This window comes from Sus scrofa, chromosome 3 (genome assembly GCF_054392235.1).
Source record: "Sus scrofa isolate SSC_HxYL_T2T_F1_AM1 chromosome 3, Sscrofa_HxYL_maternal_Yorkshire_Landrace_v2.0, whole genome shotgun sequence".
Lineage (NCBI taxonomy): Eukaryota > Metazoa > Chordata > Mammalia > Artiodactyla > Suidae > Sus > Sus scrofa.
The window spans coordinates 30,066,141-30,091,193 of NC_139385.1; the positions used below are offsets into that span (position 1 = coordinate 30,066,141).

Genomic DNA, 25,053 nt, shown 5'->3' on the forward strand with positions numbered 1-25,053 from the left:
GGTTAAGTGAAATAACTGCTCTTTTGTTTCTTGTTTGATCTGTTTACAGGTACTCAGATTTTGTTTCCGCCTCAAAGAGTATTTGCCTTTTCCCAAAGCTGGGATGTTATCATGACTATCGCTGTCCCTGGAGTCTGCTGCTTTGATCAAAGAATACATATATGTATGCATATGCTTCCAGCTTTTCTTCCCCCCACACCCGCTTGTCTGGGTACCTCCTCCCTTATGGTACCGACTCCGTGATTAGATCCAGAAATACCTTTCGGATATTTTCCGTGATGTTATTGTCTTTAATTAACACAACGCCAGAAGTTAAGGTCTCCTCTCCGGTCAGCATTTTGAATATAGTGGTTTTTCCAGCTCCATTTAATCCAAGTAATCCAAAGCACTCATACTTTTGGACTAAAAGGGAGACGTTTCTTACAGCCATTACAACTGGACACTTGAAATAAATCTGAGAAAATGAAAAAAGCACCACAGTGTACTGAAGCACTGATTATGGATCAGCCACAGCCATAAGCTCAGACCCCTGTGGACTGCTGCCCGGGGACAGTTTCACAAGAGCTCTTCCTCTGTCAGCCCTCTGGTTTACCATAGAGCACTTAGAACCCGCACAACTTCAATGAATTAGTAATACTACCAACAGAACCCCGGCAGTTCCCTGGTAGATGGTAGGACAAGGTTGGACGTTGAATCACTTTACCTTTGTAAGTTCACTAAGAAGCACGGGTGCAGCCTTCAACTTAGGTAACAGTGCCAGGACTCTCTTCCTTTCATTTTCTACATCTTTATCCACATACTCGTTGATCACTTGGGTGGACACGGTGGCCTGTATTTTCAAGACAAGGATCACAGGTGTGGATAAACATTAGACATCTTGGTTTAAAGCGGGGGGCTTTAAGAAAGCTGACCGGAAGGAGTGATGGCAAAGATGTCAGAATATGTTCGAATAATGTCAAAGAACCTTATCAATTTCTTGGACTCTTAGGCGCAGATTTATTCTTGAGTTTTAGAAACTACAGTCATGAACAAGATTCTCTACAACGGTTCTGGGTCAGCAGTATGTCCTTGCCAGGAACATGGACACTTTGTGGAGAACAAAAGCCCTATCAATAACATTAATTCTTATTTCCTGTGGTTTGCTACAATTAAAATATGTTCAAGAGACCATGAGATCCAAGAGAGGAGAAAAATGAACTCCTTTTTTTTTTTGAGAGACGGCCCCTTAAAGTGAAGTCTGAGATGAATTTGAAGAATAAACAGAAGATACATTGAGAGAATGAAGGTAGGGTGGGGATGGAAGAACATCTGTCATCAGCAGTGGGAGCTCAGCGAAAGATGTGTAGGAATGAAACAGCATGGGGTGTGTTGTGACTAGTAATTTGTACTGCTTGAGAAAAATTTTATTGTGTTGAATTGCTTATGTTCGCTTCAAGTACTGATTTAATGGTAATGGTTAAATTAAGGAGGAAATGGAGCAGCAGAATATATTCAGCTCAGGAAACATGCTCATCAAGAGTGAGAAGAGAGCTGCTTTAATTGCTTCCCCCCCCCCCCCCATCTCAAAATTAGTTGATGGAAGTGTTAAGAGTGAACATCCCTGCGTCACTTTCAATCTTAAAGGGAAAACATTTAGTCTTTCACCATTAGGTTTACTGTAAGCTTTACATATAAATAGATGCCACTTATCAGGTTAAGACAGTTTCTTTCCCTAGTTTGCAGACAGCTTCTTTTGAAACAAATCATAAATAGATGTTAAATGTTGACAAATGAAGAATAATGGCCAAAAATTTCTTAAATTTGATGAAAATGTGAGTTTGTATGTCTAGGAATTTAAAATTCTCCTAAGTAGTTTAAACACAAAGAGATACATAATAAGCCACATTATAAACTATTGAAAGTTAATGACAAATATAAAACTTGAAAATGGATAGAGAGAAATTACTCATTAGATGCAAGGGGACAAAAAAGGACTAATAGCTGACTTTTCATGAAATCAGTACCCTATACTATGAACGCAATGGGAGCTAAAAGGCAGTGCTGTGATATAGGCAAAGTGTTAAAAATCTGTCAACAAAGAATTCTATATTTAATATCTTTCGCTTTTTATGATTCATGAACAATCTTTTACTTTTCATTGATACTCATGACTATTTCTCACTTTGAAATGTTAAGAAAACTAAGATTGAACATTTTGGCTTGAAACAGGGGATTCAGTTTATTTATGTTTAAGGATACTAAGGCTAAGCAGAATAGATCATGAGATTACTACATAAATTTTGAGGCCTTGGCCAATTCCAAGTATTATTCTTTTGCTTGGTATTGCCCTTTCTCTCTACTCAGGAGGCAGTGACAAATAGAGCATACGAGCTGAGTATTCTCATTATCACAAAATCTCCCTCCATACTCATTATACTTCTTGTTTCATACCTGACGTGTGACATGGTTCAGGGGCTATTGCCTCAGCCTAAGAAAGTCAGGGCAGGAAAAAAGTCTCAACATAACATTCCTCTTTTTAATTCTAGGCACTAAGAAGAAAATCATGTCTATTACATGCTGCTCAAATTTTCTAAATTTATTTTTGTTGGTCATGTGGGACCAGACATCTTCTGATTCGAGTAATAACATCTCTATGGGTTTTAGCATAAAAGTAGATAGAACAGGACTTTTTTCTAATTATGTAGTTCTATGCATAAATTTGCAACATAAAGCAGGCAACTAAAACTCTAGGTAAATGCTCTTCATGCTAGTCAGAATTCCAGATGGAAGCAAAGGCCATTATAGTCTTGAGCTATCCTTCCTTCTGAAATATTAGAGTTATGCAGGCTCAGAGAAATTTATGGTCAAGATCTAGAGACACCCTGGAGCAGGACCTGGAGACAGGATTAGGATGAATGAAAGAAAGTCAGAAAGAGACAAATGTAGGTTTTCTGCCTCGAGAGAGGTTCAAGAATAGATCAGTGATAACTCAGTTACTGAATGAATGGACCATTAAAATCAAAAATCCTCGGCAAAACTCAGAGATTATGTGGAATTATGAGAGCTATGTAAACCAATAGGTAATAATCTGATAGGTCAAGGCCATGAAACCCTGGAATTCTACACACTTTTAAAGAAGTCAGTCCTATAATCATAACCAAATACATCTCAGAGACTGAACGTGAACAAGGCAGAACTTTCTATAATAAAAATTGCTTAAATGTATTATTTTCTTCCTGGCAGAGCATTCAAAGTTTAGAACCTGAAATCCAAACTAAAATGAAAGACCTGTGGTTCAGATTGGTCCCAGGTAGATCTTGGTATAGTTGAATGATCTTTTCTTTATCAAATACAGAGATATGAATAAGTAACTTAATGTGTTCTGGCCTAACACTGAACTTTCTTTGAGTTGTATCTAAAGGTATGTTACTCACCTTCTTGCGTTTCCTGAATATTTTGTAGACAGCAAATACAATTTTATGAAAAAAAAAGTTTTTCAGGCTCCAGAATGTACTTTCCAGACAAAACAGCAAGAGCAGAAAAATTAAGCCCAGGGCAGCCAGTGAAATCAAAAACTTTGCAATCCCGTGTTCTCCAAAACTATACACACTGTTCTCAGTAACTGAGGGTGGTAAAAGAGAAAGCATTACTTTAAAAACTGATACAAAGGCTAAAATGACACTAAATATTAAGAAATATAGGATAAAAATTAATTTTAAGGTAGATTTAGTGACATACAGATTATAAAAACTAAGTAATTGGCTTAATATTTTATCTCTTATTTGATTTTCCCTGATATTTATGGTTATTATAACACTGTTCTCCTGTCAATAATTTTTTTCTCTAGGTTTCTTTTTTTCCTCTTCCTTCCTCCCTCCCTCCCTTTCTCTCTTCCTTTCCTTCCTTCCTTCCTTACGTGGTGCTGGGAAAACTGGAAGGTATGTGTGAAACAATCAAATTAGAACACTCTTCATTCACCTGTTGATAGGCATTTGAGTTGTTTACAAATATTGAGAATAATGCTGTAATAAATGTGAGTGCATATAACTTGTCAAAATCCCATTTCATTTCCTTTACATATATACCCAGCAGTGGAAGTGGTGGATGGTATACTAGGTATTATTTTTAACTTTTTGAGGAACCTCCATATTATTTTCCACAGTAGTTGTACCAGTTTACATTCCTACCAACAATATATGTATGTTCCCTTTTTTTTTTTTTTTTTTTGTCTTTTTTTTGTCTTTTGTTGTTGTTGTTGTTGCTATTTCTTGGGCCGCTCCCGCGGCATATGGAGGTTCCCAGGCTAGGGGTCCAATCGGAGCTGTAGCCACCAGCCTACACCAGAGCCACAGCAACGCAGGATCCAAGCCGCATCTGCGACCTACAGCACAGCTCACGGCAACGCCGGATCCTTAACCCACTGAGCAAGGGCAGGGACCGAACCCGCAACCTCATGGTTCCTAGTCGGATTCATTAACCACTGCACCACGACGGGAACTCCCCTGTGTTCCCTTTTTACCACACCCTTCCCGGCACCTATTGCCCCTTGTCTTTATGGTGATAACCATTCTAACAGGCTAACAGGTGTAAAATGATGTATCATTTTAGGTTTGATGTGCATTTCTCTGAAAATGAGTGATATTGAGTACCTTTTCATGTATTTGCTGGCTGTTTTGAATGTCCTCTTTGGAAAAATGTCTGCTTAGTTCTTGCTATTTTTTCTGTGTCTAATATTCTCTTTTCTTTTTAAAATTGAAGTATAGTTAGCAAACTTGGAGGGAACCACACAGGAACTTCAAGGACAGTGCACATCCCGTGGCTATAGAGAGCACCTTTTAGCAACTGCCAGGGAGCAAGCCACATCCTTGGGGCTACAGAGAGGGACTTCAGAGTGGTCAAAAGAAAAAACTGACCATGGGAATGGCGCCAGCCACCCTGGTTACAGGGAGCAGTCCTCAGAGTCTTACTGGCAAAGGGAGGGACTGCAGGAGCAGCTGATGACCTCCCAGAATAGTAAACGGTCCTGAGAGCTGCCTGGTAGTGGGAGGGGTTGCAGGAGCTGATGCAACACCCCCCCCCCATGCTATAATAACAGTCCTGTGAACCATGAACCACTGCCACCTCCTTCATGGACTTTATCCCTAGCAACCACTTGGCTTAAGGAGAGGTAGCATGATACCACTGCCATCATGTTCTCTGAGTATATATGAGCCACCTCCGCCCAAGAACTCCAGTATGGGGCACCAGCTACTCTTATCTACACACCTGTTCTCAAGGGGACCATTAACTTAGACATTTAGACATTATGAAACAAAGAAGAAATAGCTTTCAGAGAAAGGAACAAGGGAAAGAAACCTCCAAAACAACTAAATGAAGAAGAGATAGGCAATCTACCTAAAAAAGAATTCAGGATGATGATAGGAAAGATCCAAGATATAAAAAGAATGAAGATGCCAACAGAGAAATTACAAGAAATGTTTAACAAAGAGAGTACTTGAAGAATGAAATAAGATGAATAATACAGTATCTGAAGTGAAAAATACACTAGAAGGAAGTCAACAGCAGGATAATGGAGGCACAAGAACAAATAAGTGAGGTGGAAGACAGAGTGGTGGAAATCACTGCCACAGAAATGAATGAAAATGAAAAGAGGAGTTCCTTTGCGGTGCACCGTTTTAAGGATCCAGTGTTGTCATAGCTCTGGCACAAGTTACAGGTTAGATCCCTGGCCTGGGCACTTCCACATACTGCAGGCATGGCCAAAAAAAAAAAAAAAAAAAAAAACTGAGGAAAGTCTGAGAGACTTTTGGGACAACATTAAACATACCACATTTATATCATGGGGTTCTAGAGGAGAAATGAGAGAGAAAGGACCATAGAAAGTATCTCAAGTGATTACAGACAAAAGCTTCCCTAATACTGGAAAGGAAATAGTCACTCCAGTTGAAGAAGCACAGAAAATTCCACACAGGATAAACCCAAGAGGAAATGCAGTGGACACATACTAATCAAACTGACAAAAATCAAATACAAAATATTAAAAGCTACATGAAAAGAGAAAATAAAAAGCCACAGAAAGAGAAAGACAAATACTATATGATAACCTTTATATGTGGAATCTAAAATATGGCACAAATGAACCTGTCTACAAACAGAAACAGACTCACAGATAACAGACTCGTGGTTTCCAACAGGCTGGGGGAAGGAATGGGATGGATGGCAAGTTTGGGGTTGGTAGATGCAAAGTATTACGTTTAGAATGGATAAGCAATGAGGTCCTACTGTACAGCACAGGGAACTATATCCAGTCTCTTGGGGTAGAACATGATGGAAGATAGCATGAGAAAAATGTGTGTGTGTGTGTATATGACTGGGTCACTGTGCTAGACAGCAGGAATTGACACAACACTGCGAATCAACTATAAAAAAAAAAAAGGCAAAAGGGAAAAGCAACACTTAACATACACAGGAACTCCTATAAGGATAATGCTGATTTTTCAGCAGGAACAGTGCAAGCTATAAGGGAGTGTCAAGGTATATCTAAGGTGGTGAATGGGAGGGACATAGAAACAAGACTATTCTACCCAGCAAGGCTCTTATTCTGATTTGGCGGAGAGATCAAAAGCTTTTCAGACAAGCTCACATGAAAAAGAAAAAGCAAACCAAATACAACACTAAAGATAGCAAATCATAAGAGGAGAAAAAAAAGAGGAAGAAAAAAAATCAAAAAATCCAAAACAAAATGGCAATAAGCACATATTTATAATTATACTGAATGTAATGGATTAAATGTTCCAACAAAAAGACACAGACTGGATGAATGGATAGAAAAACAGAACACATATAAATGCTGTTTACAAAAGACCCACTTCAGACCTAAGGGCACATACAGACTTAAAGCGAGGGGATTAAAGAAGGTATGACATGGAAATGGAAACCGTAGAAATACTCATATCAGACAAAAAGACTTTAAAATAAAGAAGGTCAAAGAGACAAGGACGCTACATAATGTTCAAAGGATCAATCCAAGAAGATCTAACAATTGTAAATATATATGCACCCAACATAGGAGTACCACATAAGGCAACGGCTAACAGCCATAAAAGGAAAGACTGACAGCAACACAATAATAGTGGGGGACTTTTAATACCCCTACTTACATCAATGGACAGATTATTCAGACAGAAAGTCACCAAGGAAACACAGGCCTTAAATGACACCCTAGACCAGATAGACTTATCTGATATCTATGGAACATTCCACACCAAAGCAGCAGGATATACATTCTTTTCAAGGGCATATGGAATATTCTCCAGGATAGATCACATCCTGTGCCACAGATCAAGCCTTGGTAAATTTTTTAAAAATTGAAGTTATATCTAGCATTTTCTTTGACTACAATGCTATTGAGACTAGAAATTACCTACAAGAAAAAAAACAAAAAACAAAAAAAAAAACCCCAAAAAAACCACTAACTCCTGGAAGCTAAACAATATGCTGCTAAACCAATGGCTACTGGCCCTGCCTCCATCTCCCTGGAAGCATACAAAGCCTGTACACCAGCAACCCCCCTATCAATGGGATAACAGCCTCCACACACTGAGGAAAGGGACAGCAAGCATCCAACCCCAAAGCAGCCCTCACGCCAAATAAAAATAGTAAACCCTCACAAGCTACCCAAGAGTGCTCCCATATATAAACAGCCCTCCAAGACTATGTTGATAATTGTTTTCCCTAAACTTATAGAACAAACTTACAGAAGCAAAATGAAGAAGTACAGGAACCAACCCCAGATAAAAGAACAGAAAAATTCAAGGAGCAAAAATGAAGTGGACCTCTGCAGTCTAAAAGTTCAAAAAGGAGGTAATGAAAACACTGAAGGAATTAAGAGTGGATATCCACAGTAATGCAAATTATTTAAAAAAGGAACTAGAAACTCTAAGGAATGAAGAAAAATTGGAAAGTTTATCTGCAGAGACAAAAGCTGAGTAAAAGGCATTGAAAAGAAGAATGAATAATGCAGAGGAACCAATAAGTGGCTTGAAAGAATAATGGAAATCACCCAATCAGGACAGAAAACCAAATGAAAAAAACATGAAAGCTATATAAGAGATCTCTGGTATAATATAAAGCATGCCAATCTATGCATAATAGGGATTCCAGAAGGAGGATAAAAAGAAAAGCAGATTGAAAATATATTTGAAGAAATTATGGCTGAAAAATTGTCTAAATCTAAAAGAAACAGATTTTAAGATACAGGAAGCACAGAGGGACCCAAACAAGTTGAACCCAAACAGACCTACACTAAGACATATTATAATAAAAACAGCAAAAGTTAAGGGGAGGATTAGAAAGGCAGCAAGAGAAAAACAGAGTTAACTACTTGAAATGATCAACAAATTCAGAAAAGCAGAAGGATACAGCATTAACACTCAGAAATCAGTTGCATTTCTGTGCACAAACAATGAAATATTTAAAAAGAACATAAGTCCTTTTTAAAATCACATCCCCAAAATTTAAATACCTAGGAATAAACCTGATCAAGGAGGTAAAAGATTTATATGCTGATAACTATAAAACATTAAGCAAGAAAATTAAAGAGGATTCAAAGAAATGGAAAGATATCCCATGCTCCTGGATGGAAAAATTAATATTGTTAGAATGGCCATACTACCTAAAACAATCCACATATTTAATGCAATCCTATCAAATTACCCATGACATAATTTGTCCAAAAACTTATATGGAACCATAAAAGACCAAGAACTACCAAAGCAATCCTGAGTTAAAAAAAAAAAAAAACCAAAAACAACAAATAAGCAGGATGTCTGACTCCTAGACCTCAGGCAATACTACAAAGCTACAGTAATTAAGACAATGTGGTACTGGTACAAAAACAGACATATGGACAAATGGAACAGAATCATAGACACCTGTGGTCAATTAATCTTCAACAAAGGAGGCAAGAATATCAAATGGGAAAAAGACAGTCTCTTCAGCAGGTGGTGCTGGGAAACCTGGACTGTTGCATGTATGTAAATCAATGAAACTAGGATATGCATTCATAGTACACACAAAAATAGACTCAAAATGCCTTAAAGAATTTAAGACAAGACACCATCAAACTCCTAGAAAAGAACATAGGCAAAACATTCTCTGACATCAACGTACAAATGTTTTCTTAGGTCAGTCTCCCAAGCTGATAAGAATAAAAACAAAAATAAACCAGTGGGACCTAATCAAACTGACAAGCTTTTGCACAGCAAAGGAAACCATAAAAAAAAAAAAAAATGAAAAGGGAGCCTAGAAACTGGGAGAAAGTAGTTGCAAATGATGCAACCGACAAGGACTTAATCTCCCAAATATACAAACATCTACAGCTCAACAGCAAAAAACCAAGCAACCCAATTGAAAAATGGGCAGAACACCTAAATAGACATTTCTCCAGAGAAGACATATGGATGGCCAGCAGGCCCATGAAAAAAATCGCTCAACATCACTAATTATTAGAGAAATGCAAATCAAAACTACAGTGAGATACCTCACACTGTCAGAACGGCTATCATTAATAAGTCTACAAGTAACAAATGCTAGAGAGAGTATGGAGAAAAGGGTACCTTCATTCACTGTTGGTGGGAATGTACACTGGTGCAACTGCTATGGAAAACAGTACGAAGGTTCCTCAGAAAAGTAATTATAGAACTACAATATGATCCAGTAGTCCCTCTCCTTGGCATATATCTGGACAAAACTTTCTTTCTAAAGATACATGCACCCCTATGTTCATTGAATCACTATTCACAATAGCCAAGACATGGGAACAACCTAAATGTCAGTTGACAGATGAATGTAATTAAGAGGAAGTGTTATATATACACAATGGAAGACTACTCAGCTGTAAAAAAGAACAAAATAATGCCATTTGCATCAACATGGATGCAATTAGAGATTCTCATACTAAGTGAAGTGAGTAAGAAAGAGAAAGACAAATACCATATGATACCACTTATATGTGGAATCAAAAATATGGCACAAATGAACCTGTCTATAGAATGGAAACAGACATGGAGAACAGATATGTGGTTGTCAAAGGGGAGTGGGAGTGAGTGGAATAGACTGGGAATTTGGGGTTGGTAGATGCAAACTATTACATTTAGAATGGATAAGCAATGAAGTCCTGCTGTATTGCACAGGTAACTATATCCAATCACTTATGACAGAACATGATAGAAGATAATATGAGAAAAAGAATGTATATATGTAAATATATTTAGGTCAATTTACTGTACAGCAGAAAGTGACAAAACACTGTAAATCAACTATAAATTTTTTAAAAGGTTAAAAAAACCACAACCATTCAAAATCTATATGATACTGCATAAACAGTTCTTAGAGGGAAGTTCATAGTGATACAGGCCTTCCTCAACCAGACCAACCACTTAAAAATCAGAAAAAAACATAAACAAAACCTAAAGTCAGGGAGTCCCATTGTGGCTCAGTGAGTTATGAACCTGACTAGTATCCATGAGGATGTAGGTTCAATCCCTGGCCTTGCTCTATGAGTTAAGGATCAGACTTTGCCATGAGCTGTGGTATTGGTCGCCTATGAGGCTAGGATCCTGCACTGTAGGTGGCTGTAGCATAGGCTGGAAGCTGCAGTTACGATTTGACCCCTATCCTGGGAACTTCCATATGCTGCAGGTATGGCCCCAAAGAGAAACAAAAGAAAAGAAAAAAAAAAAAAGCCCTAAAGTCAGCAGAAAGAAGGAAATCATAAAGATCATAGAGAAAAATCAATAAAATAGAGATTCAATAAACAACAGAAAAAAGTCAATAAAACCAAGAACTGGTTAGTAGAAAGGGTAAACAAAATTGACAAACCTCTGGCCAGACACCGTGAGAGAGAGAACCCAAATACACAATATAAGAAATGTAAAAGGAGGGATCTCAACAGCTACTGCGAAAATCCAAAAAACCATAAGAGCATACTATAAACAATTATATGCCAACAAACTGGATAACCCAGAAGAAATGTCCAACTTTCTAGAGACATTCAACCCACCAAAACTAAATGAGGAAGAAAAAGATCATGTGAACAGACAGGTCACTAGGAATTGAATAAATATTAAAAATACTCCCTACAGGAGTTCCCGTCGTGGCGCAGTGGTTAACGAGTCCGACTAGGAACCATGAGGTTGCGGGTTCGGTCCCTGCCCTTGCTCAGTGGATTAACGATCCGGCGTTGCCGTGAGCTGTGGTGTAGGTTGCAGACGCGGCTCGGATCCTGCGTTGCTGTGGCTCTGGCATAGGCCGGTGGCTACAGCTCCGATTCAACCCCTAGCCTGGGAACCTTCATATGCCGCGGGAGCGGCCCAAGAAATAGCAACAACAACAACAAAAAGACAAAAGACAAAAAAAAAAAAAAAAAAAAAAAACTCCCTACAAACAAAAGTCCAAGACCAGATAGCTTCACAGGCGAATTCTACCAAACATACAAATGTGAATTTATACTCATTCTTCTTAAACTTTTCTAAAACATTCAAGAAGAAGGAACACTCCCAAAGACAGTCTATGGAGCCACCATCAGCTTAATATCAAAACTGGACAAAGATAGTACCAAAAAAAGAAAATTACAGGCCAGTATCTTTGATGAATACAGAGGCAAAAATTCTCAACAAAATTTTAGCCAACCAAATCCAACAACACATAAAAAAGATCATATACCGTGACCAAGTGGGATTTATCTCAAGTTCACAAGGATGGTTCAATATATGCAAATCAATAAACATCATACACTGTATCAACAAAAGAAAAGTCAAAAAACCACATGATCGTCTCAGTAGATGCAGAAAAAGCATTTGCCAAAATCCAATATCCATCCATGATAAAAAAATCTTACCAAAGCGAGTATAGAGGGAACATATCTTTAACACAATAAAAGCCATTTATGACAAACCCACACTCAATATATTCAACAGAGAAAAGCTGAAAGACTTCCTACTAAAACCTGGAACAAGACAAGGGTGCCCACTCTCACCACTTTTAGTCAACATATTGTTGGAAGTCCTAGTCACGCCAATCAGACAAACAAAAGATATAAAAGGTATCCAAATTGGAAGAGAAGGGGTAAAAATGTCACTATATGCATATGACATGATAATATATATAAAAAACCCTAAGTACTCCACACAAAAACTATGTGAACTGATCAACAAATTCAGCAAAGTAGGATACAAGTTAACATTCAGAAATCAGTTGCATTTCTATATATTAAAAATGAAATATTAAGGAATATAAAAAAAATCCCTTTTAAAATTGTACTCCCCCAAATTAAATACCTAGGAATAAATCTAACCAAGGATGTGAAAGGCCCATATGCTGAGAACTATAAAACATTAATCAAAGAAATTAAAGAGAATCAAAGAAATGCAAAGATATCCCATGCTCCTGGATTGGAAGCATTAATACAGTTAAAATGGCCATAGTACCCAAAGCAATTTACAGATTTAATGCAATCCCTATCAAAATACCTATGACATTTTTCATAGAGCTAGACAAACAATCCAAAAATTTATATGGAACCATAAAAGACCCAGAATTGGCAAAGCAATTTTGAGGAAAGTAAACCAAGCAGGAGGCATAACTGTTACTCCCAGACTTCAGGCAATACTGCAAAGCTACAGTAATCAAGATAGTGTGGTACTAGGACAAAAACAGACATATGGATCAGCAGAACAGAACAGAGAACCCAGAAATAAACCAAGAACACCGACAGTCCATTAAACTTCGAAAAGGAGGCAAGAATATAAAATGGGAAAAAGACAGTCTCTTCAAGTGGTGCTGGCAAAACTGGACACCTGCATGTAAATCAGTGAAACTGGAACACACCCACACATCATGCACAAAAAAAAGACAAAATGCCTTAAAGACTTAAGAAACCATAAAACTCCTAGAAAAGAACATAGGCAAAACATTGTCTGACATCAACTATATAAATGTTTTTTTTTTTTCAGGTCAGTCTCCAAAGCCAATAGAAATTAAAAAAAAAAAAAGATAAACCAATGGGACCTAATCAAACCACAAGCTTTTGCACAGCGAAGGAAACCATGAAAAAAAAAAAAAAAGAAGAAGAAAATGCAACCTATGGGATGAGAGAAAATAGCTGCAAATGATGCAACCAACAAGGTCTTTTTTTTTTAATGATTTTAATTTTTTCCATTATAGTTGGTTTACAGTGTTCTGTCAATTTTCTACTGTAGAGCAAAGTGACCCAGTCATATATATATGGGTCTTTTTCTCACATTATTCTCCATCATGTTTCATCACAGGTGACTAGATAGATATAGTTCCCTGTGCTATACAGCAGGATCTCATTGCTTATCCACTCCAAATGCAATAGTTCGCATCTATTAACCCCAGACTCCCAGTCCATCCCACTCCCTCCCCCTTGGCAATCACAAGTCTGTTCTCCCTGTCCATGAGTTTCTCTTCTGTGGAAAGGTTCATTTGTGCTGTATATTGGATTCCAAATATAATGGAATCATATGATAGGAAAGAGTAATGAATAAAATGCAATTAAATTAAAACTGATGATATGGCATGTAAACAATAACTCATCAGAGCTGTTTTTAAAAAAGAGTTTATGGTGCACATATGATGAGAACTAAAATGTGACATAATTTTTGTTTTTCAGGAATCATTCAAAAATATAATTAACTTGACCCTAATAATTATATTTCATCCTGCACTGATTTAGTGAAATACCATTACATTTACAATTTGGTGGCTGGCTATATATAAATTATTTGGTTCCAGGACAAACTGCACACACACATACACATATAGCAAATATACTCATTATTTCTCAATTTTTAGAATCAATCTGAAATGTGGAATCAGCCTCAAATATGGAACATTTAGTATAATGCTATTATTTTTTTCCCTGATTGTGATCTGGCTGTGATTTTACCTTTCTATAATCTGTGTGATACCATAAACTTAGTGTCCTAGGGAACTTATTTAATCTTCAGTTTAAGTGAAGCACTCAGTTCCATCATTTATAAAACTGGGATAATAAGAACTTAGGGTGCTGTCAAGAGTCAAGATAATATATGTTAAGCTACTTTTCACATTGTAGGTGAGTAACTAGCAGTAAAGCATACTAAATTTGGTGGTGGCTTCATGAAATTTATCTTGGATTTTATTTTGAGGCTTTTTTTCTGCTCGTCTGTGATAGTAACTCTGGTATAGAAAAGCACTCAAAAGAGCAAGCCTTACTATCTCAATTGAAGGAATGATAGGTTTCTCTTGTTTTCCACAATATAAGTGTAAATACTGAAGTCTAGAAAGGAATATGTAATTTTTAAGGAGCTGGGGAACTCCAGATACTTACATATTTTGTTGCAGTTCACATAGATGCTTTGAAATTGCTTGTGTGTGGTACACAGTTTTTTCATCATGTAGTCATCAAAGAATTTGCTGATACTCATTGCAAAGTTGTAATTAGGCAGCATCATTAATGCATTACCCAGGAAGGTTCTTGCGGATTCATGCATGTCAATTGCTATAATTAAAAAAGATGATAGATTAGTTTCAATTAAGAAAGTAATGAACCTCCCATAAAAAACAAAGTTCCCTAAGATGATCAAACCATTCTCAAAGAATTACCAATCTAGTAGATCATATTTGAGGAAAAAGTAGTTATTAAGTCACTAAGCTTGTTTAACTTCATGGCCTGTAGCATGGATTTGACAATGACAGACTTCAAGAGAAGACTTTTGCTAACAGTATTTCCCTAGGATCTGTCTTCCACCTTCCTTATGGGTGGGTCAGCTATTAAAATCCCTACCTGGGCATGGCCTTAGGTTTTCCTCTGTTCCCTATGCAGCCTACAAAATGGAAAATCCTGGGATTGTGAATTTCATTTTTTTGCTGGCCTCTCCAACCTGAAATTTCTTGCAAGACCAATGATGCATTTAAAAAGTTTAGGAGTTCCTGTTGTGGCGCAGTGGTTAGCGAATCCGACTAGCGACCAGGAGGTTGTGGGTTTGACCCCTGGCCTTGCTCAGTGGGTTAAAGATCCGGTGTTGCTGTGACTGTGGTATAGGCCAGTGGCTACGGCTCCGATTAGACCCCTAGCCTAGGAACCTCCATATGCCACAGGAGTGGCCCTAGAAAAGGCAAAAAGACAAAAAAAAAAAAAAGTTTATACAATGTTTTATCCAACATATATTATTGTTTTAAGTGGGAGGGCTATTCACTTTATTCAGACCTCCATCCTTCTGGGCAGGGAAGTCTCCACTGAATTTGTCATTGTCACATCCAACAGTCTCTTTGTCATATTTCTTTTATTTGTCCCTTTGAATCATTACTCTACCCTTCTCCCTGCCCTGGGAGGATTATGTATATAGACTAAATCAAAGGACTCTGTTCTCTAACTCTTGGTTGGTCTAGGCCCATGGGAAGTCCTGGTTGGAGAGAGGAAGATTTCACTAGCATGTTTACTTGTGTGTATTAAGCTGTTCATTTATGGTCTCTGAACTTTTCTTAATGCAAGTAATACTTTAATAAAAATAAAAAAGAAATACATTCTCGAAGAGCTTTGTGTTTGCTGTCTTCTGTAGGGTGAAGATGACAGCAGAGTATGTTGCAATAGAATTTGGTTCCCTGACAAACTATAATGGGATCCTAGACAGTAGAAGCCAGGTGGCAGAACTTAACTATTAGAAAAAAGATGGGATCCATTACTACAATAAGCGAAAGGGACAGAAGTGTACTTTGATTTTTTTCAACCACAGAAATGGAATTAACTTTCTAAACTATCTCTTGCAGACAAAAATTATATTATAATGCAATAAAGTGAACAGGTTTGGAAGTCCATAAAGCCACACCCCAGGAGACAGTCTTCATTAATAGAAGTGGGAATTCAGAAAACCCATATTATCTGGGTTTTAGAGCAAAATCAATGTTGTTACTTTAATGTGCCCCAAAGCCCTTTCCTCTGAATTAAGACAATACGCTATGGCCAGACAGTAAACTCTCAGAAATGAGACAATAAGAAAGATTAGAATTATTAGACCATCTTTACCTTCTGTTAGGAGAATCTGAGGACTTTATAGACTGGCTGCCCATAGGGAAGAAGACTCTGTAAGGGAGGCATGATGGACAAGCTGCTATGCGAATACGACCTTCAGTTCTACCTGAGGTCAGGAGGCAATATGGGGACCTTGGTGCAAGAGTCCACAGGTTTTAGTTACTAACAGAAAATTTAGAAAGAAAATACACATAGGATAGAATTGGAAACATGATCAATTAATAGGGGAGATCACTGGTGGAATCTATAGATGGTGTAAAAGTGACTGCCAACAATGTCATTAATTCAGGGAATGAGAATGAATGCATAATTCCTACTTGGCTTTTTCAGCCTACTGTGCAGGGGCTCAAGTTTTACTCACATGGCAAAATACTTGGAGAAGTGTGAAAAAAGAAAAATCTATGCCTGGTTCATACACTGCATTTCATTTTGTGTGAGGCCAAGGCCTAAAGTCAGGGAATGAATCTGGAGGCCTCTTCTGATGGGTTCCGGTCATGTGAGGGAGGGCTGAGTTCCTAACATAACCATGTATGTTAATACATAGTTCAAAATTCAGGTTTATAGAGAAATGCCCTAGAAACAAACAAATCTTATTTGTGATCACTGGCAAAGGTAGCCTCTCTTTAAATTCCATAATCAGAAAAAGAAGATGGGGAAAATCAGGCCTGAAAGGAAGAGAAATTGGTCTAATGAGGCCCATGTTTCTCACATATTTAGTTGCTTTCTTCTGAAAGGTACTCAGTGGCAGGTTCAAGATTATGTGCTTCATTAAATCAGGAAGGAGATACACGCTAGAACCTCTGCTCTCCAGGCTCCTCAGCTTGCTCCACTGTGCTGTCAAGATGTTAGAACTGAAGGAGCAAGTCAAGGGTGAGGCAGGGGGATCTTTCAAAGGACGTAAGAGTTTGGCACATTTGTACTGTAATTTCTTCTCCTTTTTGTTTCATGAGGCTAAAATGACACTGAGTCCAGCTCCTTTCAAGAGCTTAGTTTCTCTCTCTCTCTTCCCCATTTCCCCTTCCGTTTCCTCTCTCCCTCAACCTCTTTCTCACATACCTATTCAATAAATATTTGCTGATTTTCAAAACTCACAGGTCTGCAGATACCCAATGTATCTGAAGATACAGATACCTGGAAAATATTAGAGCTTAGCAATGAATATTTTCATCCTCAAGTTCTTTCATTTTCATTTATTTAATGTAGTCTTTGGAGAAGGGGAAAACTGTGTGAAGTCCTTACCAGTGTGCTGCACCATGATGTGAAAGACGACACTGAAAACCGTTGAGAAGTAGTTGAAGAGGGTGAGCTTGATGTAGGCAATGGGACTACTAGAAAACAGGAGGCTTCCAAGGTACATGAGGGGAACAACAGACCAACCGTACAGCAGAAAGATCATCATTGTGTCCAGAAAGTGGTAATTCACGAAAAATGCATCCACTCTGCAGTATATGAACACTCCCTGGGACAGAAGGCACCAGTAAAGAGCAAGGTGAAGCACACCGAAATAACAAGAAGTTGAGCCAGAACACTGAGAAAGCAGCAAGCATTGCCTTCATTGCGGCATGGAACTATTCATTACTTAAATCATCCTACCCATTAAAAATGAACCGTAAGGGAACTACCTCTTCCTCAGTAGAGGAATTTCATGAACAGATGTCTATACTTTTTTTTTTTTCCTGTTTGGAACAACATTAATTTTAATTTTTCCTCCTACCATTAAAGTAAAAGTAATTATCTCTGCATTAAGGCCAACTCTGAATCCGCCCCGCCCCCCCCGCCCGCCGCCAAATGACCTAGGAAATAGACTATATCTCTAAAGATTTTCCCTGTGGGTGTTGAAATATTATGTAACCTTCCTTGTGTCACTCTTCATATTTAGCCCACCCTCTGGCTCTACTCTCTCCCTGAACTACACTTATATCTATCTCAGCAACTCAGAAGCCTCTTTATTCAATTATTCCTCATGCCACCTGAATCAGTAGGGAAGCAGACATTTAGAATGGCTGGATTAGGAAGAAGGGAACCTCTAGAATTATTAAAGAATTAATAATCTATATGGCAAAGTTGGTAACTACAGTTTCTCCAAAGACAGAAAGTTTGCCCCTTTTAAGCCATTACAAAATTATTTAGTAGGGCCACCAATAAACAGAAGAGTTAACCAAGAATAACCCCATTACAACCCTATGATGTAGTTGGAAGTAGTTTATATTTAAGCAATAGTGTTTAAAGAAAGTATACGAAGAGAATCAACAATCTTAGGTGAAAGAACTTGACCGGTTATAAGTACAGCTGGTTCCCACCACTCCAATTAAGAGGATGAAATAAAATAAATACAAGTCAGAAAGAAACTGCAGGTAACCTAAGAGCAGCTTTGTCCCAAGGCTTATAATGTTTAGGGATAACTTTTTTTTTTTTTTGTCTTTTGTCTTTTTAGGGCCACATCTGTGGCATATGGAGGTTCCCAGGTTAGGGGTTGAATTGGAGTGCAGCTGCCAGCCTATGCCAAAGCCACAGCAATGCTGGACCTGAGCCACATCTGCGACCTATACCACAGCTCACAGCAATGCTGGATCCTTAACCCACTGAGCAATGCCAGGGATTGAACCTGCATCCTTGTGGCTACAAGTCAGGTTTGTCACCACTGAGGCACGATGGGAACTCCACTTAAATTGGAATCTATTTCAAAGAAAATTTAAATTTCTACTTGGATACATGAGCCCACATACCCTGTTTTTTAGATAGGGTCTGACTCAACATGGTAAAAATGTGAATTCTCCCCCAAATTACTCTAAATAAAAATAGCAATGGAATTTATTCTTTTGAAATTAGATAAGCTGAGTCTAAAAATTACATGTAAGCAAACAAAACATCAAGATAGCCGGAAATTCTGCAGAAGATGATTAATGGGGGAAGCAAGGGAAGTCAATCCATCAAAAGTAATTAAATATATTATGAAACCACCATAATTAAAACTGATTGGTAGTGGCACATTATAGACACATCAATGAAATAAAGAATACAAAATATACTTAATATTGTTAAATGACAAGATCCTTTTTTTTTTAAATGGTAAGATCTTGCCTCCTCTTGATGGGTCCAAGAACAAGTCCAGCTGGTGGCATTTAACCGACTAGCAAAGATTAAGGGAGTGTATCATTTAAAACAAAGGGATAGCCAGATCAGATAAATAAGCAAAGCTAAGAATCCACAGAGAACTCCAGTCTGAGAACCATGAAAGGGAATTCTGGGGGTGATGGGAGACAGAGAACGCTCCCAGACCAAAAGGGTACGAGAAGATAAGATCAGAGAAAAGTAAGATGCTAAGACAGAGGGAACTGGGAATATGAGAGCAGAAGTAAGTTTAAAGTGCATTATCCAGGATGATTTTGAGTGTATAAATGAGAATGCATTTTGGAATAACACCAATCAGGGTTCTGAAATTGTACTAGCTGGGTGCATTTGGCTAAGTAACTTCCATCTTGAGTCTTCATTTCTTTGCCTATAAAATATGATAAACTGAAGTCACTTCAGATAATTGTGGTTTTGAATGACATAACACATAAAACACATACGACAAGTAACTTTTCTTGTGAGCACAAAATGGCAATGTTGGTACAAGTATTAACAAAGGATGGGCTTATTTACAGATTAACCAGGAAATGACAACTGGGTGTGCCAGCCAAATTGAAAGAGCCAGGGAAAGAATGGTTCCTTGGTATGGGGAGGAAAAGATTCAGGTATTTTCTCATTGATTCCAATACTGCTTTATATGGAGGGGACATGTAAAGAGACCATACCTAGATCAGCTCTCCCAGTTTCTGTGGCAAAAGATGACAACTGGGAATTCCGTCATGGCTCAGTGGTTAATGAACCTGACGAGTATTCCTGAGGACGTGGGTTTGATCCCTGGCCTTTGTTCAGTGGATTAAGGATCTAGTGTTGCTGTGAGCTGTGGTGTAGGCTGTGGACATGGCTCGGATCTGCACTGCTGTGGCTGTGGCATAGGCTGGCAGCTGTAGCTCCGAATGGAACCCCCATATGCTGCGAGTGCGGCCCTAAAGACAAAAGATAAAAAAAATGATGAGAATTGTGGCCCTCAAAGGCTGGTGGTCTTCCTCTATTATGCTGGTTGTCTGCTGTGCCGTGAGCAGGAGGCTGGCATTGCTGAGCAGCTGTTATAGCTGCAAGGATCCTGGTTCTCTTTCAGAACCAATACTAGAGCTTACTGTATGAGCTTTTCTTATGGCTATAGGAGCCAAACTGACTAAAATGGTCTCCTTTTCCCTCCAACAACTAGTTTTTATCATTTCATGATATAGTCTGAATGGGAATTAATAGTTCATCCTTTTATAGTAGCATGAGTTTATAATTTATAATGATCTATTTTCATTTCTGTGTCCATTGCTGAACAGTGAACATTTGAAGGCTGAGACACAGTCCTATTCATATTTAAGTCCCCAGTCCCTTTTCTACACAAAGAAACCTTACCCCTCCTTTACTCATGGGTTTATCCCTTGGATAACTATATAGGTTCCCATCTTCCTCACCCTCAAATATGCACACAAAATAAAATAATTTGCCAAGTTCACTATGGAGCAAAATCATTAAAGAATGCTGTACCATTCTTACATGCTCATTCTTTTTTTTTTTTTTTTGTCTTTTTGCTATTTCTTTGGGCCGCTCCCGTGGCATATGGAGGTACCCAGGCTAGGGGTCAAATTGGAGCTGTAGCCACTGGCCTACGCCAGAGCCACAGCAACTCGGGATCCGAGCCGCGTCTGCAGCCTACACCACAGCTCACGGCAACGCCGGATCGTTAACCCACTGAGCAAGGGCAGGGACCGAACCCGAAACCTCTTGGTTCCTAGTTGGATTCGTTAACCACTGCGCCACGATGGTAACTCCACATGCTCATTCTTTATTCCACCTCCTCACTATCTAAAACTGGGTGTGTGGGTCAGATTCAGTTCTGTTTGGCAGACCCAGCCATCTGGGATTTTGGGGTATGCATAGGAGTATAGGGGAATAGTAACAAAAAGCCTTAAGTCATGATTTTATGTCATGTGCTGTGGTCCATTTTTATCAGAGAGCCCAGCATTGGGAATTGGTGGCTGTGGCTTATCTACTTGATTAGCAAGGGACGAGTAACATGTAATAATAGCCCTTTTCCTTTCAAGTAGGTTTTGGGCCTGGGCATAATGCTGAGCAATTCCATAGGAAACCAGTTCAAGAGAGACTTTTAAAAGTAAAATATTTTCTCCAATGGAAAGAACATGAGGGACTACATTTCCATAATGAGGTTTTCACAATATATTCTCTGGCATCATAAACCAAAGTCGTTTCAAATTTCTTTTTTTTTTTTTTAATTTTAGGATACAATTCATTGGATAGAGATTTCCTGAGGGTGACATAGGAAAACGAACATTCATGCCATTTCAGCTGACACTCACCAGTATGAAGCAGCAGATAATGGAGAAGTAGATGAGATCCCACAGCAAAGCAGCGAGCCAGTAAGTAAGTAAGTAGACGCCACTCACAAACTGGATGTGCTTTGCCTTAGTGGTTCTCTCGGTCACTGTCTGCAGGCAAAAGCTACTGACCACAAGGGCCATGCCAAAAGCCAAAGATAATGCTACTTGTACTCCATTTGTGGGCCTACAGAAAATGAGATAAAAGATAAATAGTGAAATAAAAGTGGAAGTGCTGATTTTAGTATCTCTTTTCAAATATATATGCTCAGATAACAAGATATATACATATTAAGGCTCAATTCCAGTAAAAAGAAAATCATACATACCCTACATTAGAACCATAAAGAGGGAGAGGTTGAGGTTTGTTGGAGACTCTAATGGAAGCATTGAGGCCAGAAAGTGACATAAAAAGAATGTTGTCTAACACTGCCAGGGATGTTGCAGCTGAATGGTATGCCTCATTATTGAACAAAATAGTAACTATCGTTTTGTTTTTCTCAACCTTAATGGAAAATGCAGTAATGGAGAAGTCACGATATTCTTTACTTTCCAATATGTAATTCTTTACATTACCTAGAAGAAAGAAATTGGTCAGTGAATTAACATGTAATAAATCACCTACTACTTATGTTTGAGAGGAAAGATCAAGACACCTTATCCTGTGATGTCTTTCTTTTCTTCTTTTTCTTTGTACAGCCCCACTGCAGCGTATGGAAGTTCCTGGGCTAGGAACTGAATCAGAGCTGCAGCTGCAGCCCTGTGCTACAACCATGGCAACAATGGATCCAAGCTGCATCTGTGACCTATGCTGCAGCTTTCAGCAACCCAGATCCCTAACCCACTGAGTGAGGCCAGGGATCAAACCTGCATCCTCAAGGACATTATGTCGGGTTCTCAACCCACTGAGCCACAATGAGAACTCTGTCCTTTCCTTTCTAATTTTCAGAGTGTGGCTATCTCAAATCTTTACTTTCTCCTCAAGAATTCTATCCCATCCATAATCCCTACAGTGATCTCACCATATAGTCTACAACTTAAGAAAACAGTAAATTACTCAGAAATTCTTGCTCTATTCTCCTCTAAAACAAATGCAGTGTTTTGTTTTTTTTTTTTTCAAAGTTGCTTTGGTTCTTCTAAGTCATCTGAATTTCCATATACCTTTTAGGATTGGCTTGTCTATTTCTGCAAAAAAAAAAAATCTAGAATTTTGATAGGAATTGTATTGAATCTATAGGTCAATTTGAGGATAACTGCTATCTTAACAATATTCAGCATTCTAATCCATGACATGGATTATCTCTTCATGTATCAAGAATTTTTTTTTCAGCAGTATTTTATAATGTTTAGTATACAAGTCTTGCACACCTCTTTTTATTCCTATATAGTTTGTATTTTATTCTTTTTGATGCTGTTCTGAGTTTTGGTATACTGTGTCCCACTCTCTCTGCCCCAGAATCATTTAATCTAATTTAGATTGTAAAATTTCCAGTCTGAAAGACCTCTGCCTTTTGATTGGATTGTTTATCCCATTTATATTTATTGTAATTACTGACATGCTAGGATTTATACCTGACAATTTGCTTTTTGTTTTATATGTCTTCTTTTTTATCTTTTTATGTTTAAAGTTTTATTGAAGTATAACTGATTTGCAATGTTGTGAGAATTTTTGATGTACAACAGTGATTCAGTTATACATATACACATAACCATTCTTTTTGATATTTTTTTCATATATAAATTATTACAGAATATTGAGTAGAGTTCCTTGTGCTATACAGCAGGTCCCATTGGCCAGTCGTTCCATGTAACACAGTGTGCATATGCCAATCCCAAACACCCAGTCCATCCCCAGATCCAGCCTGTCCCCTTTGGTAACCATAAGTTTGTTTTCAAAGTCTGGGTCTGTTTCTGTTCTGCAAATTATCCTTTTTTATGCTATTAAAATTTTTTTTATTATAGTTAATTTACAATTTTCTGTCAACTTCTGTTGCAAAACAAAGTGACCCAGTCTTTTTGGATCAATCTTTTTCTTCCATTATTCTCCAACATGTTTCATCACAAGTGATTAGATATAGTTCTGTGCTATATAGCAGGATTTCATTGGTTATCCACTCCAAATGCAGTAGTGTGCATCTACTAACCCCCAACACGTCATACATCCCACTCCCTTCCACTCTGCCTTGGAAACCACAAGTCTATTCTCCATGTCCATGAGTTTGTTTCTTGTCTGTAGATAGATTCATTTGTGCCATATATTAGCTTCCAGATATCACATGGTGTTTGTGACTTTCTGACTTCGCTTAGTATGAGAGTCTCTAGTTCCCTCCATGTTGCTGCAAATACCATTATTTTGTTCTTTTTTTATGGCTGAGTAGTAACACATTGTTTATATGTACCATATCTTCTTAATCCAGTCATCTGCTGATGGACATTTAGGCTGTTTCCACGTCTTGGCTATTGTGAATGGTGCTGCAAGGAACATAGGGGTGCATGTATCTTTTTGAATAAAATTTTGTCTGGATATATGCCCAGGAGTGGGATTTCTAGATCATATGGTAGCTCTTTATGTAGCTTTCTGAGGTACCTCCGTACTTTTTTCCATAGTGGTTGTGTGAGTTTACATTCCCATCAACAGTGTAGGAGGGTTCCCCTTTCTACACACCTTCTCCAGCATTTGTTACTTGTAGGCTTACTAAAGATGGCCATTCTGACTGGTGTGTTGTGGTACTTTTAGTTTTGATTTGCATTTCTCTATTAGTAATGTTGAACATTTTTTCATATACCTGTTGGCCATCTGTATGTCTTTTTAGGAGAAATGTCTGTTCAGGTCTTCTGTCCATTTTTTCAGTTGGGCTGTTTTTGTTGTTGAGCTGTATGAGTTGTTCGTATATTCTGGAGATTAAGCCCTTGTCAGTTGCATCATTTGCAAGTATTTTTTCCTATTCCATAGGTTGTGTTTTTTTATGGTTTCCTTTATGTGCAAAGGCTTTTGAATTTAATCAGGTCCCATTGGTTTATTTTGTTTTTACTTCTATTGGCTTGGGAGACTGACCTCAGAAAACATTTGTATGATGTCATAGAATGTTTTGCCTATGGTCTTTTCTAACAGTTTTATCGTGTCTCATCTTATGTTTAATTAGGCCATTTTGAGTTTATTTTTGTGCACAGTGTGAGGCTGTGTTCTAGTTTCATTGATTTACTTGCAGCTGTCCGGTTCTTCCAGCATCACTTACTGAAGAGACTGTCTTTTTTTCCTGTTTTATATTCTCGCTTCCTTTGTTGAAGTTTAATTAACCGTAGGTGTCTGGGTTTATTTCTGGGTTCTATATTCTGTTCCATTGGTCTGTATGTCTGGTTTGGTAAAAGTACCACACTGTCTTGATTACTGCAGCTTTGTAATATTGCCTGAAGTCTGGGAGAGTTATGCCTCCTGCTTGGTTTTTGTTCCTCAGTATTGCTTTGGCAATTCTGGGTCTTTTATGGTTCCATATACATTTTTGGATTGTTTGT

At 38.0% G+C, this 25,053-nt stretch overlaps 1 protein-coding gene and 1 long non-coding RNA gene across 31 annotated transcripts in view; one reads left to right on the forward strand and one right to left on the reverse strand.

Moving 5' to 3' along the window:
• The window catches only part of LOC102163149 (uncharacterized), a 127,443-nt gene that overhangs the window by 83,187 nt on the left and 19,203 nt on the right, over positions 1–25,053 (forward strand). For 6 of the 18 annotated variants that reach the window (XR_014840609.1, XR_014840608.1, XR_014840617.1 and 3 more), the window contains one exon: positions 50–3,347. This is a non-coding gene — a long non-coding RNA (uncharacterized LOC102163149). Of the gene's footprint in view, positions 1–49; positions 3,348–21,444; positions 21,591–25,053 lie in introns of those variants that run through there. The other 12 variants (XR_002342382.2, XR_014840610.1, XR_014840613.1 and 9 more) reach the window with 5 other exon arrangements.
• Positions 1–25,053, reverse strand: part of ABCA16 (ATP binding cassette subfamily A member 16) — a 223,369-nt gene that overhangs the window by 73,990 nt on the left and 124,326 nt on the right. For all 13 annotated transcript variants that reach the window (XM_085017369.1, XM_085017368.1, XM_085017370.1 and 10 more), the window contains 7 exons: positions 21,870–22,116; positions 21,523–21,727; positions 17,312–17,531; positions 14,372–14,542; positions 3,414–3,601; positions 704–829; positions 260–454 (listed from right to left, as the gene is read on the reverse strand). In XM_085017369.1, coding sequence (XP_084873495.1) covers positions 260–454; positions 704–829; positions 3,414–3,601; positions 14,372–14,542; positions 17,312–17,531; positions 21,523–21,727; positions 21,870–22,116 — 1,352 coding nt within the window. The remainder of the gene's footprint in view (positions 1–259; positions 455–703; positions 830–3,413; positions 3,602–14,371; positions 14,543–17,311; positions 17,532–21,522; positions 21,728–21,869; positions 22,117–25,053) is intronic.